The 17331-nt window shown below is 35.7% G+C and overlaps 1 protein-coding gene and 1 pseudogene across 2 annotated transcripts; both read left to right on the top strand.

Moving 5' to 3' along the window:
* The first annotated feature begins 1696 nt into the window (after positions 1 to 1696).
* Positions 1697 to 11489, top strand: LOC109093897 (annotated as a pseudogene).
* A 378-nt stretch (positions 11490 to 11867) lies between these two features.
* Positions 11868 to 14038, top strand: LOC109093898 (protein S100-A11-like). 2 transcript variants are annotated; one of them, XM_019107555.2, is made up of 4 exons: positions 11868 to 12149; positions 12523 to 12678; positions 12853 to 12912; positions 13763 to 14038. In XM_019107555.2, the coding sequence occupies exons 2-4, from the start codon at positions 12550 to 12552 to the stop codon at positions 13904 to 13906; spliced, it is 333 nt and encodes a 110-aa protein (XP_018963100.2). In that variant the 5' UTR covers positions 11868 to 12149; positions 12523 to 12549; the 3' UTR covers positions 13907 to 14038. The 2 variants fall into 2 exon arrangements, with proteins under 2 accessions (XP_018963100.2, XP_018963101.2); XM_019107556.2 differs by lacking the exon at positions 12853 to 12912 and having other exon boundaries at positions 11900 to 12149.
* The last annotated feature ends 3293 nt before the right edge of the window (positions 14039 to 17331 follow it).

The following is a 17331-nucleotide window of genomic DNA, read 5'->3' as shown; positions in this document are numbered from 1 at the left end:
TTGATGGCAACACTTTTTTTTTCTGTCTCTCGTAGGCACTATATTTTTTATCTCGGTTTAGGTTTATAATTCCGGTTATTTATTTATTATAATCCATACATATTAATAAAGGTACACAGATTATTTACCAGACCCTTCATATGTAATGGTATTACATTATTTGTAAATTACATTTAATACTAAAACTTTTGTGATTTTTTTGGCCTATGTTTTAGCTTATTTCGTATGTTTGGAAACAGTGAGTGAATTTTTTGCGAATCAATTTGTTCAAGATTCAAGTGGCGTTAATGGTATATGGGAAAAAGGCTTTGCATTGCCGAATACTGGTAAAATAAAAAACATCAAAATAAATAAATGAATAAATAAATAAAAATAAAATATGGTAAAAAGAAGGAAAAGGTTAAAACAAATACAAATTGATTCAGTTCTGATTCTTTCAAAGCTATATTCAAAAACATATTTCGTCTCAGTAACGTTATTAGTTGTAATGAAATTACCCCGTACGCGGACTTCAGTATACCAAAAAAGGACTTTGGTAATCACAAGTTGTTGTAATGTTCGCAGTGGTTTTGTACATTGCAGTGGAATGTTTTTCTTAGTAAAGCTTTAAGATAATATGAAGGTTCAATTAAATCCAAACCTAAACTCCACCCCTGATTACCTGTCAGTTTTTTTTTGTGTGTAATGACTTGCCGATTATACACTATTCCTTAAATATGAAACCATATACACCGCTCTATCTCTGCTGTTCCATAAGCGCCACCTGGAGTCAGACAGCGGATTCACATTTTCATTCAGCCAGTCTGCAGTTTTGCTCAAACCAATGCAAAAGTCAAGCTGCATTTTGTACTGTTGTAAATTTTTAAAACAAGCTGTGCATTCTAAAAATCTAAACAATTTGGATAGTAAGGCATAAAGAATTATTACCAGAGCAGATAAAATCACTCATTAAATTTAACTTGTATCCTTTTTCTTAAAATCACTTTAAAATCTGTAATGTAAGGTTATTTTTTCTTTTTAATAAAAAATTTAACATAAATACATGTTACTGATAACATATGTATAGTGACCCAACCAATATATATATATATATATATATATATATATATTTTTTTTTTTTTTTTTTGTCATCGTTGTAAATGTAATTATTTTAAGTTGTTTCTGCTGTGGTTTCATTTTAGCCTATTAAAACCTTAACAACTGATTTTGGGTGGTTGGTGTGGTCGTTGTTTTTTGGTTTTGTTTTTTTCCAGTGTCCCATGGAAAAAAAGGTTGGGTTGAAGTGTTTTTTGTTGCTGCCTTTTATATAATATAGCAATGTTTTATACATATCTATTTGCTTTAGCTATGTGTTAATTAGTCTACGAAAGAACATGTTGCAACACAGTTTATTTAGGCCAATCAGCTGTAACAGTCAGGCATTCGGGAAGTCCCAACAGATTTAGCTCTTGTTGTGTAGACGTGTCATTAGATGCTGGAGGAGAACATGTCTTGTCCCTATATATAGGGAGTTAATGCATGTTGTGGGGGAGTCTTTACTTCCCCTCAAGTCAACGATAAGACAGCACTTCACACGTTCAGAATGTCACTTTCACCTGCCTTTGTCAGTCACAGCTGAAATGAGCTGTCTGTTGTTGCGCGACACGACGCTTTATTCCATTGGCTGTTTAGTGTTTAAGCGGAACGGTATCACAGTCCCATTTGGAGAGAAACGCAAACTCTCAATTCCCGAAGTTGCGAAGTTCACGAGACGGATTGCGCGTGGTGAAATTAAACGATTGCAGACAGCATAACGCGTGCGTGCGCAACTCGTCTGAAGCCGTTTTAAGCACGGTAAGCGTTTTATGTAACAGCATCCGTGTATATAACCTGGAACGAGTAGGTAAGGATTCCTATTTCATGCGGAAGAGGGTTGTGTTCCTTCTGCATGGCGTGTGGTGTTGCTGAACGCTGAATTGGCTACAGGACACAATGTAAATACGCTGCCTACGCTGTGCATTCCCATTATGACAGCGCTTTACCGGATTAAAATATGTCCATTTAAATGCGATAAACAATAGGCCAGGAATGCAGCGAGGCCGTCCGACCATTTTTGGTCACATTTGTGGCTTTATAGACTGCAGCAGTCTCTTGTGTATTGTTTCGTGGCTTGTGTTTGCCTGTTGTTATGTAATAGCTGTTATCATTATCTTGTTGATCACATCGGTTATATCTAATTGAATTAAAAACAGTGCGCCCCAGTGTGGATTATATAATAAGTCTGCTTTACTGATTCTTGAGGAATGCAAACGAAAAACCTGTACACATTAGGTTTATGCATTTCTGTGCATTATGTTTTGTGAACCTGTTCATTTCATGATGTATTTACCTATTGCGTGGGGTTTAGGCATCCTCCATTTTCTCACTAAAATGTGTTTTTCCTTGCCTGTCACTGTGTCATCATTGTCAGATACAAACACATTCTGTAAATATGTAATATAAGTATTAACAAAATCTAGCATTAGCTTGAATGAATGAATGAACTGAGACTAGCTCAACTACATTTTATTGTTACCACAGTAAGATTGAAATCTTACACTGGTGGACTAAATGAATTTTCGCACATCACACATGTATTAAAATAGCTTTTTTTGGTCATTTTGTGTTTTAAATGTTTCAAATGTTGCTTGACAAACACTTAAAATGAGGGAAGTGACAAAGCTGTGAAAAAGGAAGAGAGGACGTTTTGAAAACTTTAGACAATAATCTGTCAGGATATAGTATTAATGTTTATTTGAAAGATGCTTATTTTATGTGTTTCTTGAATTGAATTATGTTTTAATCAATATGAATTATTGAGTTATGAGTCTTTGTAGACGGGTGGTTTAGGGATTATTGATAATGCAGTGTCATTAGATGTAAACAAAAAGACAATCTACTAAAATGGCATATTTGTGGTAATTGATCATCTCTGGTTAATTTCAAAGTGTTAATATGTTAAAGTTATTGGATCTGTTGACTGTGTTATTGCGGTCAACAATCAAAATCAGTACAATCATTTGTACATTACTGTCTGCAGAGTGTAGGTGGAATTATGAAATCAGTGCAATATTTGCAACAATATTAATTTATGCTATCACTCATTCTGCTGAATGTGATGGCCTGTGCAAAACGATGGTAATAAATCAATCTTTCTGCTTGTGGTTATCTTCATTATGAAGGTGTTGTGCAGAGCCACAAGAGGGCCATGTCTGATAACAGCACCGGCAGCACCGGGTCATCCAGTAATAGCTGGACTCTGCTTTCTCCGGAGGTTTGCAAAAAATATTATCAAAATGCTTGTGTGATATTGTCTGATTTGTATGAATGAATCAGATGTAGTGATGTGCACTTTTTGATTTTAGGAGGCTGCTGCGGACCCTGCTGCACCAGTGGATGATGGGACAAGAGAGTATTGGAGATGCACCCAGTATTTCAGAGGAAAAGCAGGTTATAAACTAATTGCTCCTTAATGTTCTTTTGAATTAGTATAAGGATCAGTATTATTTTGGGAATTGGGGAAACCAAAAAAAATTCAAATAACCGTTGGAATTTTGGTAAAAGTTATTTTTTTTGGGTTGCACTATTGTTCAAAATTTGGGGTCGTAAAGATTTTTTTATTTTTATTTACCCAAAAAAAAAAAAAATTTGTACGCCAGCAGGGACACATTGAATATGACCAAAAGTGACTTCAGCCGACGCAAAGATTAAATATTTAATTGAAAATCAATTTCACAAATATTGTTCATTTGAACTCTCTATTTATCAAAGAATTCTGAAAAAAAGTGTCATGGTTTTCACAAAAATAAAAAGCAGCACAATTGTTTTCAACATTATATAATAAGAATTACTTCTTTGAGCACCAAATCAACATATTAAAATAATTTCTGAAGGATCATGTGACATTGAAGAATGTCACATGATCCTGGAATAATGACTGCTGAAAATTCCAGCTTTGACATCACAAGAAAAAATGATGGTTATAAAAAAATCTTAAAATAGGAAATAGGTTTTTTTTTAATTGTATTAATATTTTCCACAATATTACTGTTTTACTGGTCAAAGAAATACAGCCGTTGGGTGAGCATAAAAGACATAAAAACTTGTAAGAATTATACCAACCCAAAACTTCGAACTGTAGTGTATATTGATGTGCTGCTTATAGGATCTGTTGAACGAAACGGCATTTATCTTGCTCTATAGTTTTTGTAACACAACAATTTGTAGATTGTAATGCGAGTGAAACTGTGGTTTATTTCAGGAAGCTCTTTGGAGGTGAGGTCACATGGACCCTGAAACGCCAATGGGGGGAGACTGTTTTGTCAGAGGAGGGTCACCAGGTCAGTGCATCACCACCGGTATGTAAAGCGCATGACATTCAGTTATCAATTCTATATCACAGTATTTTGTTTTGTACACTTTGTTCACATTGTGCACCAGTATGACTTGGTCTTTAAATTCAACCTGAATCTGAATTTTGCTATTTTGAAAAGTGATTAAGTCTTTCATTTTGTTCAGATGTACATTCATGCATGTTAAAAAAAAGAACTTAAAGCTGAATCAGATTGTAACTACAATATATATGTAAATATTTCAATCAGGTTTTAAACCTATTTTTTTCTGTTTATCTACTAATTCTACTAAAAGTGGTGCCTTGTCATCTGAATTTGAAGTTCAGATTGACTTTTTCTTGATACTTAATGTCAAACTGTGTCCTTCCTAAAAGACTAAAAATTGTATGTTGTCCGATATCCAGATTTGCCAGGAAACATCTCCAAATTTCTTTGAGGAAGTGGCATCGTCTGGTCATACTGATGTTGAGCTTGATCCTGAGATCCATGCTCCTGTCATCCATGACACAATCACCAGTTGTCCCCCTGACAGTGACCTTCTGGGTGCAGTTCCCTTCGGCATCGCTACAGAATCAGCCTTTCAGTTTTCAGAGGAGTCGGTCCTTGATGAACCCACTGAAGACGACATTGCTGATATCTTCCCTGGCCAGCATGTTCCAGTCCAAGAAAGCCCCGCCCCTGAACCAGAGCGCAAAATCACCTCCAGTCCCGAACCATTCAGAGAAATGAGCTCTTCTCCAGATGTCCCTGTGAGCCCCATCCCTGAAATCAGTGATTCTTCTGCAATCCCTGTGCTTGATATTCATGCTGATGTACATCCTGCACCTGAAACCCCGCCTCTGGCCCCGCCCTCTGAGACTGATACAGGATTTGGTTCTACAATAGAAAGTCCCGCCCCTGACAGCCCTTACCCTGAAACCATTGGTTCGGTCGAAACTGAGGAGGAGGCTACTTTTGAGAAAGAAGACATAGAGCTGCCAGAGAAATTCCCAGATGTTATCAGAGAGCCGGGTATGATGTTCAGAAAAGGTTTATTAAGTATTATATGTTCCAGAAAATCTTTTTTCAGCCTATAAATGTATTTTCATTATATTTAGCCGTGGTGTTTTATATGTACACACACACACACACACACACACACACACACACACACACACACACACACACAGTTTGTATTTGTGTGTAAGTAAAATAACCCCAGAGTAATGTATTTTAAAATATAGCCATGTAATGATATATTATACTAATTATACTAATTTTATACAATGTTTGTTTTTAATGTTTGTTTTTGGTGTGAGCCTGTCTCTCTCTCCATTATAATTCGTGTGTGTGCATAAATAGATGCACATTATAAATATAATTATATATTATATTCAATTTATATATACTGTGTGTGTATATATATATATATATATATATATATATATATATATATATATATATATATATATATATATATATTATATATATATATATATATATATATACATACATATATATATATATATATATATATATATATATATATATATATATATATATATATATATATGCTCATACGCTATATATATATGTATGTGTGTGTGTAACAATTCTGACTGTAAATTATATAAATATATATTTAAATATATTTAATGTATTTTGTAATATATTATGTAAAATAATGTATTATAATTATTTAGTTTTATGCATTTTCAATAATGAATTTTACTGAGGTTGAGTAAATGTTACAGAGTTTTAATATATTAAACATGCATTTGAGTTTTTTTTTTCTCCACCATACTTATATTTCTACCCAGTTTTACCATATTTCTGCTTCTCTCCTTTTCTCCTTATTTCTTATACTTTTGTTCAGAATCTATTGGTGCTGAACTTCCAGTGGACACCTCGGCAGAAGATGATGGTCTGAGGCTCCGACATGTGCAACCTACCATATTGTTGAAGAGAAGCTCAGACGAGGAGGAAGAGGAAGAGGAGGAATTCAACCTGCCAGCGAGGAAAGAGGAGAAACGAGGTTTCTCTTTGAATCAGCTGATAGTGGGAGCTTTGGTCCTGCTCTGTGTTGGATCATTCTTTTTCTCCGGTGAGTTTTTTTGTGACATTGATACGAATCTTAAAAATTCACAAATCTAAATTACATTCTGTAATTGGTCCTATCAAACAGATGTCATATGACATCACACATAACATCGGTTGTGCATAATTCATATTTAGCCGATGGTTATGAGTACATGAGAAAGACCATTCATTTTCCGTTTTCAGTGGTTGCATTCATGTTGTTATACCTCCAGGTTCTGTGGTTGACTGTCTGATGGTAGGTTCCTAGTTTGAGCTAGGTGGCAGTATATGCTTGTGTTTGAGCTGTAGATAGGAGTTGTCCTCCCAGTGCTGATGGTAGAGTTTGTTCCCATCATATATATTCAAACATTAACAAATGAGTGGGGGTAAAAAAGCTACATTTACCTGAGCGCAGCCTCAATCATCAGCCTGTGTCTTCACTGCGGATGCACTGCTTTACAAAGGGGCTTATCAGCTGGTTGCTTCTACATTTCCCTTTTAAAGTTGAAGTGTATGATTTCTGGGCCACATTTTGTCAAACACTCTTCCAGTGCTCAAACATGCAGGGAGCTTCCCAAACTTACACTTTTGTTCAGAGGCCACTCAAACAAACAGACTTCAGTCTGGTGTCACTTGGGACAAGAAATTACACACTTCATCTGTTTTTTTTTTGTTGTTTTAGTTTCAGTAGTGGCTGCCTCACCCTGAAATGGCTTAATGCTGAGATTCAGCTGACATGAAGCTTTTGTAGAGAATGCCAGGGTTACTAAATCTGATTTAGGTTTTTATGTATAAAAAAAAAAAAAAAAAGGTTTGGTGTCATAAAGATTTTTTCATTTTTTTGAAAGATGTTTAGTATTTATTAATGTGTTTATTTGATGAAAGAAAAAGTAATATTGTAAAATATTATTATTTAATAGTTTAAATATTATTATAATTAAAAATGGTGTCATTTAAAACTATTTTCTATTTTAATATTTAAAAATGTATTCCTGTAATGGCAAAGCTGAATTTTCAGCGTCATTACTTCAGTCACATGATCAGAAATATGCTGATTTGGTGCTTAAGAAACATTTCTCATTATTGTCATTGTTAAACAGTTGTGCTGCTTTATATTTTTGTGATTACAAAAACTGGATTGTTTGATGAATAGAAAGTTAATTAAAAAGATGAGCATTTGAAATGGAAATCTTTTGGAACATTATAAACACCTTTATGGTCACTTTTGATAAATGAATGCATCCTTGCACAATACATTTATACATTTCTTTCAAAAAAACAAAAAAAGGATCTTACTGACCCCAAACTTTCCAGTGTGTTACAGAAAGACCTGGTTCATATATCCAGACAAAACATGCCTGTAAAAAAACAACCTAACTCCAGAAAGGTGTGGCTGCTGTTGCATAAACTACACTGACTTTTACTTGCAGTTTTTGACACTAACAGTTTTGTAATTCACTTCTTCTTGTCTGTGAAATCTCAAAGAACATTAAAAATCTATTTTCTCTCCCGCAGATGATTTTGATGGCACAGAATTAAGTGACCAGGTTTGTGCACTGCTTTATTTTTTGTCTTTGCTGTGTTTCATCATTGACATGTACAAGTTAATTTCTTCTCTGACTTTTGTCTCTGTTTCTAGGAACTTCTTGATAAACTTGCTCAAGAGAATAAACAAATAAATATATTAGAGGCTCAGATTGAGGTTAGTGCACAGTTCCTCTATTCTCTAACTTGGACCTTATGACATAAGGTAATCTTATTGCATTAAGTGAAAACTTCATATACAAAGTCATTTGGTTCTTTTTCTGTGTGAATTCAGTTTTCCCATTAAATGGCCTTGTTGCAAAGTCTGTAGCGCATTTCGGCAAATCATTTTCAGATGTTGAACTCTTAGAATATGGTCTTTGTCACTGATCAGTCACAGAAAGAAGAGTTGGACCGGGCTCTGAAAATGGCGGCAGATATGCATAGCACTGAGAAGGGTGCTCTGGAAAATGAGAACACTAAATTGAAAGAACAACTCTCTGATCTGCCTGGTTTAAAAGAAGAACTACAGACGCTGAGAGCAAGAGTTGCTGAGCTCACAAAGCTTACCGGTATGATGAGAGAGTGGGAGTGGCACATGAACAGTATTTAAATTTTTTAAAACTCAGCATCTAAATTTGGATGTATTTGGATAGGCTATGTACATTTAACAGCCAAATGATGAAACAAGATGAGAATGAGGTTGTTAGCTTTTTGTTAGCTTTTACCCTACCGTTCAAAAGTTTGTGGTCAGTAAAATATATTTTAAAAAGTAAATGAATGCTTCTATTCAGCAAGGACACCTAAAGAGACACTAATGACATCTATAATGGTACTAATTATTTACATTTCAAAATAAATGCTTTTATTTTGAACTTTATATTAATCAAAAAATCTGAAGAATATATCATGTTTTTACAAAAATATCACAAAAAATGTGAAGCTAATTTCAGCACTGATAATACTAAAAATGTTTCCCTGAGCACCAGATCAGCATATTAGAATGATTTCTGTGATCTCACCAATCACAGTTTTTTGAATGTTTGTGATATTTATATTTATAATAAACATTACTAAACGTCAGTTTTTTTATTTATTGGTATCTGTCAATTTTGGATGTTTAATTGTGATTGCTAATGGTTTTTATTTTAGATTATCTTTCTGTCATATAACCCTGACTGGAAGTTTATCTATAAAAACGCTAATAATTTAATAAAAATGCTGAATGTGATTTTTTCTTTTTTTTTTTTTTTTTTTTTAAGTGCCTTTTATCATATATTCATTTTCTCACTGCACATTATAATATAGTGCTTCCTGAATTCACTTGTAGTAAAAATGTCAAATATTAGTTTTACTGTTTTGTTTAGACAAGATAGTATGGAATTTTTATAATTAAACCATTTTTTTTAGAACCCTACATCAGTTGAAATGTGGAATAATATATATGGCATGTATTCTACTATTTCTTTTTCTCCTTCAGTTCAAGAAGACCTTCCACAACAGCTCCCCGACTCTGGCCCGCCTTCCACTGGTGAGTCTAGTCCAGAAGGAACTGAGAAACACTGGGATAAAAAAGAAGAACTCAAGCGTCAGAAAACTCTTTTGGAGGAAAGCCGGAAGAGGCTGGAGGGAATGAAGAAACAGGGTCTGAGGGAGAGCTTGGTGGAGATGCAGAAGAGACTCTCGAAACAGGTGGATCAGCTGGGCAAGCGGGAAGAGTGGAAGAGGAAACACCAAGAGCACAAAGGAGAAAAGAAGGAACGGGGCAGAAAGAAAGAACATGACAGTCGCTGGAAGAAGGACGAGGACAAAAGGGGAAAAGAGTGGAAGCATGGTAAAGACAAACAGAAAGACCATCTCAAGAAGTACAAAGAAGAGTGGGACCACAAGAGAGATGAGAGAAGGCAAGAGAGAGAAAGGAGACAGAAGGAAAAACCTTGGAAGGCCAAACCTTCCAAGCATCATCACCACCACCACCATGAGCAGGTAGACTTCTGGAAACACCAAGAAGAGAAGCTCAGGAGGAACCGACGTCCTGCTGAAGGCTGCCATGGCACATCCAACTGCGCTGATGCAGAGGGACTTGTTCCAGTAAAGCTTGTAGAGTTTCAGGACCTTCTTGAGGTCTACCTAAACAAACTAGATGGTGTTCCACAGGAAAGCAAGGAGTCTCTCAGCCGCCTCACTGCTCAGTTCTTCAGCGGTGGTGTTTTTGCTCACGACAGAATGCTCTTCAGCGCGTTTGCAGAGGATGTTGCAGATATCCTGGAAGATCTGGCAGATGGTTTAGAAGACAAACAGCATGACAACGATTCCCTCGAAGAAGAGATGGAGGAGTTTGAAAAAGAGGCTCTGCTACAGTTTGCCGCCCCTTTGGCATAATTAGTGCTGCCTCCCACCACAGAAACTCGGATGAATGGATGGAAAAATACACAAAGTGAAGGAAAGCAAAAAGAAACAATCGTACCTGTTACTTTCCTCGGTCTTTACGGACTGTAGATGTATTTTAATGCCTTGTGTGTGAGGAGTTTTCTTGTCATTAGTGAAGTCCCACATGTGCGTTGGGTGTTTTGTTGTAAGCTACCTCCGTTAGTCCTGTTCTTCAACGCCAAACCTTTGACTCTTGCTTGCTGTGTAAAGTGTCAGTCATCTTAAGCATTAAGTGTTGCCACATGAGTGAAACTGCTTCACTTGCAGATGGATCAATCACCTAGTACATAAGGAGTTGTGAACCAGATTAAGACTAAACTGGGTAAGTGCAATGAGATTGGTGGAGAATGTCCCTTTATAGTTGTCTGAACGCCCAAAATTTACTTTAAAAAACGAAGTAGAATGTCAGAACTTTTTTTAGTAGATTTTTTTTTATTTAATCTTTATTATTAAAACCCTGGTTTCTTGGCACCTACCCCATGATTTTGCTTACTTAGCTGGTGTCAAACTGGTTTCCTTTTAAGTTTTGTTTTCACCTGAGGTTTTAGAGGTCATTGTAAACGTTCGGTTTCTGCCCCAACTCAAGTTCTGCTCACACTTAATGTAAAGTACAAAAAAGTAAAATCTTTGAATGTTTTTTTTTTTCCCTCTATGAATTTGATATGTTAGCTTATGTGCCTTTACTAGTGAGCACAGAATGCTGGTACTGAAATCAACTCAAAACCACATTGAATGAAAATAGAGAAGGTTTCAGTAATGGTTTTGTTTGCACTGTGGTGATGTGGACATTTATTTATATCCTCTTTCTATCTTAGGAAAACAGCCATTGTAGTGAATCATCAATATCATTTGATTACAGCTGTGCTATTGTTTTGTTGCACTCTTTTGGGATGAAAACTATTGAATTAAGCCCTTTTCTTGTCTAATTTGTAAATATGAAGAAAAAGTTATTTAATAGAATTCATAGTTTAAGTTATAATATGGCGCAATGCTATTTAATATGAAAGACAATTTAATACCGTTTCAAAAGAAAGGTAATACAAGACCAAATGCCACAATGTATCAATATGAACAATTTTGATGATTATTAAAATGATGTACCATTGCCATGAGAACTACTCCTTATTGAGATTTATTTTACAACTGACACATCAGAAATGGGTGATTCCTTGAGGATGTCTAGTCTCATTTAGTCAATACCTTGACAATTTTTGTTTCATATTCTGTATAAAAGCTCATTCAGTTCTGACCTCTAAAACTGATCTGCAAGAGACATATTCGTGAGGTCTTTGTATTTGTTCCAGCATGTCAGTTGATGCTGAGTAAGTTTTGACAGCGTTATCAGATGAATTTTTCCTGATGACAGCTGTTTGGATTGACGACATTTAGGAAACCTGATAGGTGTAGAGTAATCCACCTTCATGTGTTAGGTTACGCTTTGAAATAATCACAAACAAACGTAAATAGTACATTTTCTCAGTACCGAAAACCACAATGTGGGGTTAATACCATTAATCTGCCAAATATACTGCATATTTTGTCTGGATTACTATAAATGCAGTGTGTGTTTGTGTGTGTGTGTGTGTAAGCGACCCTAAACTACATTGCTATGGTAACATTGAAGCAGGAGATGATAACATCTTGTGAAATAGAGCAGTGGGCGTGATTTTGATTTTCTGCTGAGTTTGACCGTCAGACGAAGAGAATATAAGGTGAGATGTGGTCATTTACACTCCACTCCAGTCAAAACATAATTCCTTGGCTCAGGTAAGCACATGATACTATTGTTTTCTATTGAATCTTTTTTTTTGTTTTTGCATGTACCTTTTTGACTTTTAACTCATGGTTCAACCAAAAATGAATATTCTGTCGTTATTTACTTACTCTGTTTTTCATCTTTTTGGCATCTAACAAAAAATGACCAGAGCATCCACTACTTTTTTCCATACAATGACAGTAAATGGCGATCACGTGTTCTTGGTCCTCATCCACTTTCACTGTATATGGAAAAAGAAGCTTAGACATTCTGTTAAATAGCTCTAAGTCATATGGATTTGGAGCATGATGGTTATAAGTAAACGGATCAGAATCTTCATTTCTGAAGACTAACCTGTCAATTACTTTTTTTAAAATTTTCTAGCCACCTAACTATCCCACTCCCAAAATCATGGAATCTGCCATTAACGTGCTCGTCTCCCAGTTCAAGACTTACGCAGCGAAAGATGACTCTAAGAACACTCTGAGCAAAGAAGAGTTTCAGAGCCTGGTCACCTCCCAGCTACCAAACTTTGTAAAGGTAAGCCTTTTGAGTTATTACAGTAAGGTTTGTCCACTTCATATCTATATTCCACAATTCAGGTCTACGTACTTAAATATAAAAAAGGTCCATTTAGAACCCATTTAGTTGTTTAGAAAATCATCTGAAGAAACTATAATGTAATGTTAAGAACTTTTTTTTAAATCTCCACAGAACTATAAAACCAACTCAAAATGGTTCTTAATAAGAAGAGGAGTGTCTGCTGACTCTCAGGTGCTGCAAAGAACCTCTATTTTTAAGAGCTTACAGCTACAATAAATGGTTATTTTCTACAGTATGCTAAACTTTATTATAGAATTTACTGTATAATTTTTTTTATTTTTTTTTTTTTTTATCTGTGACCTTTAATCACAATATTTAGAAAAGTAAATTAAAGATTGTTTAAATAAATAAATAAATAAATAATGGTCTTCATTCCAGTGCTTAATTAGTATGTGTTCTGAGAAAAATGAACCAAAATGGATAAGAATGCTGAATTTTACTAAATAATTATTTTATAGAATTATTTTACAGTTGTTTTACATCTGTGACCTAAAATCCCATTATTTAAACAATGAAATTAAAGATCATTTTAATGAATAATAAATAATGGCCTTAATGGCAGTGTTTGTTTAGTACGCTATTCTGTTTTCTGGGAAGAATGAATCCAAAAGGATAAGAGCACCATTTCAGAGGTCTGGTGTGAGTTATTAGTTAACCACATCCCAGTCCTCTAAAGAATTCCTTGTGAGTCACGTGTTTGTGATTTTGTAGAGGAAATTACACAAATCCTTCCTATGCTAAAACAACTCTCAAGTCAGAGACAGACCTTATACTGCTAGTGAGTATGAAAACACACTGGCTGCTTTCAGCATGTTTACATCCGAACCGGATCACTAAAAGCTGGATACAATAGAAAAATGCCACATCAGAGCATTTTCTGTTTGGCCCATCCAGAACAGGAACTCCCCCTAAACCAATAGGTCAGCAGAAAAGAATGCGCAGTACCACTGACAACCACTAGATAGAGACACTATCACTGCAAGTGCATATAAATGCCTGTCCATCTTGTCTTCTCCCACAGAATGCCTCTGACCCAGCCACCGTTGATCAGCTCATGAAGTCATTGGACGAGAATAACGACGGCGAGCTGACGTTCCTGGAGTTCTGGAAGCTGATTGGCAGCGTGGCGAACCAACATGGCGGCTTTAGCAATAAAGAAACCTGATGTATTAGTCAACTTCAAGAAAATGACTTTAATTTTACCTTGTGACTTTCTTATGTAATTATAACAATCTTCAGGTAATGATTGTCCAAAGCAGTTGACGGCAAATAAAATAAAGCGTTGTTTTATTCTCTAGGTAATCTTGCCTTGCCTCTTTATTGAGCATGTCATATAAGATTCTCTACACACCCTCCCCAATCTCTCCCATTCTTTTGTGTAGACAATATAACGCATCTGATTTAATAGCATCATTTTATGGTAACCCAACCACCCACCCTGAGGCCATCGACTATCCGATTGCACCGCGTCTTAGTTTTAGATCTTAACAATTTCACCTCCAGACATGCAGTCAGTTACGAGACATCCTTATTGACATATTCAATCTCCCACACAATATGAAGTAGGTGCAGACAGTTGCTTTGCTTACAGGTGTGGCTTGGGGGAAGGGAGTTGGTCTCTTTTGGATAATAAGGGAGATTTAGATCTTATTTGCAAGTGCAAATATATTAAACCGAACACAAAAACTCAGAAGAATTTTGAATTGCCTAGAGAGCATTGGTTATTGATGTTAAATCACCTGAAAACATGCATTGAGATTTTCATTTTAAACCCATCATACTGGTTTGATGAGGTGGCAGCAGGGGTCAGAGAGTTTAAACCTTGCTGAACCAGTCACAGTTCCTGTGGGGTGTCTACAAAAACAGTTTTAACAAAAACAAAAATATATTTAAGATCAAGTAATAGGTAAACTTTGTAGCATAATCAGAGCTGTGAGGCATGACCATAGTCCACACAAAGTGACAAGTCAATACAAACCATTTATATATAGGCGGTGCCTCTTGTAAACACAGATGATCACAGTAAAGCACAGGCACTGGGTTATGATTCATTAGCCTATATGTCTCCCCTGAGGCCTGTTGAAGGCTGTCTGAAGATTCATCGCAATGCAAGGCATTCCTATTAGCAAGAATTCTGACGAAACTCATTCCTAGGGCATTAAAATAAATAAAGCACTGTCAATATTGCATGTTTAGTGCATACCAGTGTCACAATTTTACTTTTTCAACTTTATGAGGGGCTATTTATTTGCCTCCTGGAATTCATTTTCAGACTTATTTTCTAACCATAGATAAATATCTAAAGTGTCATTTTTATGACACACACTTTAATTGATTAATAAATATTCAAAAGCATTATCAAAACACAATCAGTGTAGTTTATTAGAAAACTAAAGAAATGATTGGTCGCCTCTATCTCTTTCACATTATGGAAGATTTGTATCCAGCTAACCTCTCTCTCTCTCTCTCTCTCTGTGTGTGTGTGTGTGTGTAGGGGTTAATTGATTTAGCTACCAGCTAGAAACCACCTACCATGTTTCAGAGGCACTTAATTCATCACTATATACGACTGTAATACTTTCAAATATATACAACGTTGTAACCGGTAAAACAATTATACCCCGAGGACTGGTTAATTTTTGACACTCGTGCAAACATTGTGCAGGTAAGGGTTAAAGTTTTCGTACTTCCCACTAAAGCCCCAGACAAAACTCACCGTCCACTGCCATGATTCCCAGTGGGTTTTCTGGTGTGAAACTACCAGAAGTCCATTACTGTTGATTTTACAGCAGTAGAAAAACATTAGAAACATCGACTTTTTTAAACATGTCAATACTCAAATGTCCTGTTTAAAGTAGCCAAATAAGTTCGTCCCCTAGTTCCCCTCCTCCAGGTACACGCCCTTTCATTTGTCAGAGTCAGGGGCACAAAAAAAACCCTTTAACGAGTAAAGAAAAAAAAAAATCACGGAAGAGATTCGGCAGCGGTTCGAGTCTTGACAAGTTTTTTTTTCTTTTTTTCTTTTGAGGTAGGGAAAGAAAAGGGAAAGGAAAAAGGAGGTTTAACTGCAGCTACTGCGAACTCAATCCGTGCTGTCCCCATTTTAGGTTAAGTGCTCTCTAAAATACGATTCTTTCACCTTGTAGGCCTATTTAAACACAAAACTTTGTAGTTTTGAACATGTAAGAGTTTTCGTAGGGTGTCAACGCCACGTTTTATGAACACCCTTCGACCATCCTCAGCCGGATGAATCTGAAAACATCCCTCGCTTTTGCACAGTTAATACGTCTTCTTTTATGAATATACCGAACTATATATTGGTAAATATAACGTTACTAATGTGGTTTGACGCGGTTGTTTAATGGGGACGTTTTAATTAGAGTGCAAGCGGGAACAATTACAAATGTCCTTGATTGGAAAACTTCTGTGGGTGCTTCTGTTGAATAGCAATTGACATTTTAAACTTATCTTAAATTGAATATAATCTTTTAAGATTATTGTTTAAATTTACGTTATTAAAAGTATCTTAAATTGAATATAATCTTTTAAGATTACTGTGTTTACGTTATTTTAATATTTTTTTAAAAATATATAAATAATAATAAATATAATATATATAAAAGAAAACAAATAGGCTATATATATATATAATAAATATATAAATCATACATATTAGGATTAAAAAAAATGCTTAATGTTTATATATATATATATATATATATATATTATATATATATATATATATATATATATATATATGATATATATATATAGTCGAGTCGCTTGCCAGAAAAGAGAGACGTTTGACAAAAAAGGTGTGTTTTATCCACGCGTGATTTCAGGGTGAAGAAAATAAGAACTCCCTCGAGATTTGTTTCCCCCACGAGTTTTATGCAGAGTGTTCCCGTGTGAATTTTTTAATGGCGCACGCGAGCGGTGGGTATTGTCATTACTGCGATAGAGCGCGCGCGTATCACGTTCGCCAGTTTGGAAACGCAAACCTTTCGATCTCTTTTGCGCATTGGAGAGAAACGGTAGGGTGCACGCTGTTGAAAACTACATAATCTGTGTCCCCTTCTCTCTTTTTTTGACTTTGTTTGCACGGATTTATTTGTCTTCATTTCGCCCAGGAACAGAACAAGGTCGTGTCTATTTTGGAGAGTCATTCAAGTAATGGAAGATCTCTCTTCATTGCTTATTATTAACCCAGCCACGTGCTGTCTGTCTGAGGGAGTTTTGGTTAAAGCTGGAGACTGTCTAGGGTAGCAAGCACGGAATTGCCAGGTGACAGGTCCGGGGCCAAGACATCAATAATTTCATACGACTTCAGACTGGCACTGGATAGGGGTAGAGACCCGGGTTGAAAGAGTCAACCGCATCAATGTACGGTGCCTATAGTCACTAGAAAATATGATTGTGGAGACAAGGTGTGTAAGACTTGTGACACCAACACAGCATTGACTTAAACAGAGCAGCAGCCCTTTGATCTAGGGCACATGTAGACAAACTGTGGATAAGGGCTGACTGTATCTGGACTGTAACGTAGGGGCTGTGTCTCAAACCTATACAGTATTGTGCCGCCTACCTAGA

Source organism: Cyprinus carpio, chromosome B19 (assembly GCF_018340385.1).
Source record: "Cyprinus carpio isolate SPL01 chromosome B19, ASM1834038v1, whole genome shotgun sequence".
Classification (NCBI taxonomy): domain Eukaryota; kingdom Metazoa; phylum Chordata; class Actinopteri; order Cypriniformes; family Cyprinidae; genus Cyprinus; species Cyprinus carpio.
The sequence above is the reverse complement of the archived record's forward strand: the minus strand, read 5'-3'. Positions and strand labels throughout refer to the sequence as shown.

Excerpts from the sequence above, each read along its gene's own strand:
- LOC109093898 (XM_019107555.2), top strand. The coding sequence starts at position 12,550 with ATGGAATCTGCCATTAACGTGCTCGTCTCCCAGTTCAAGACTTACGCA. Across the intron at positions 12,679-12,852 it reads AGCTACCAAACTTTGTAAAG|AACTATAAAACCAACTCAAA; the intron begins GTAAGCCTTTTG and ends AAATCTCCACAG. Across the intron at positions 12,913-13,762 it reads GAGTGTCTGCTGACTCTCAG|AATGCCTCTGACCCAGCCAC; the intron begins GTGCTGCAAAGA and ends CTTCTCCCACAG.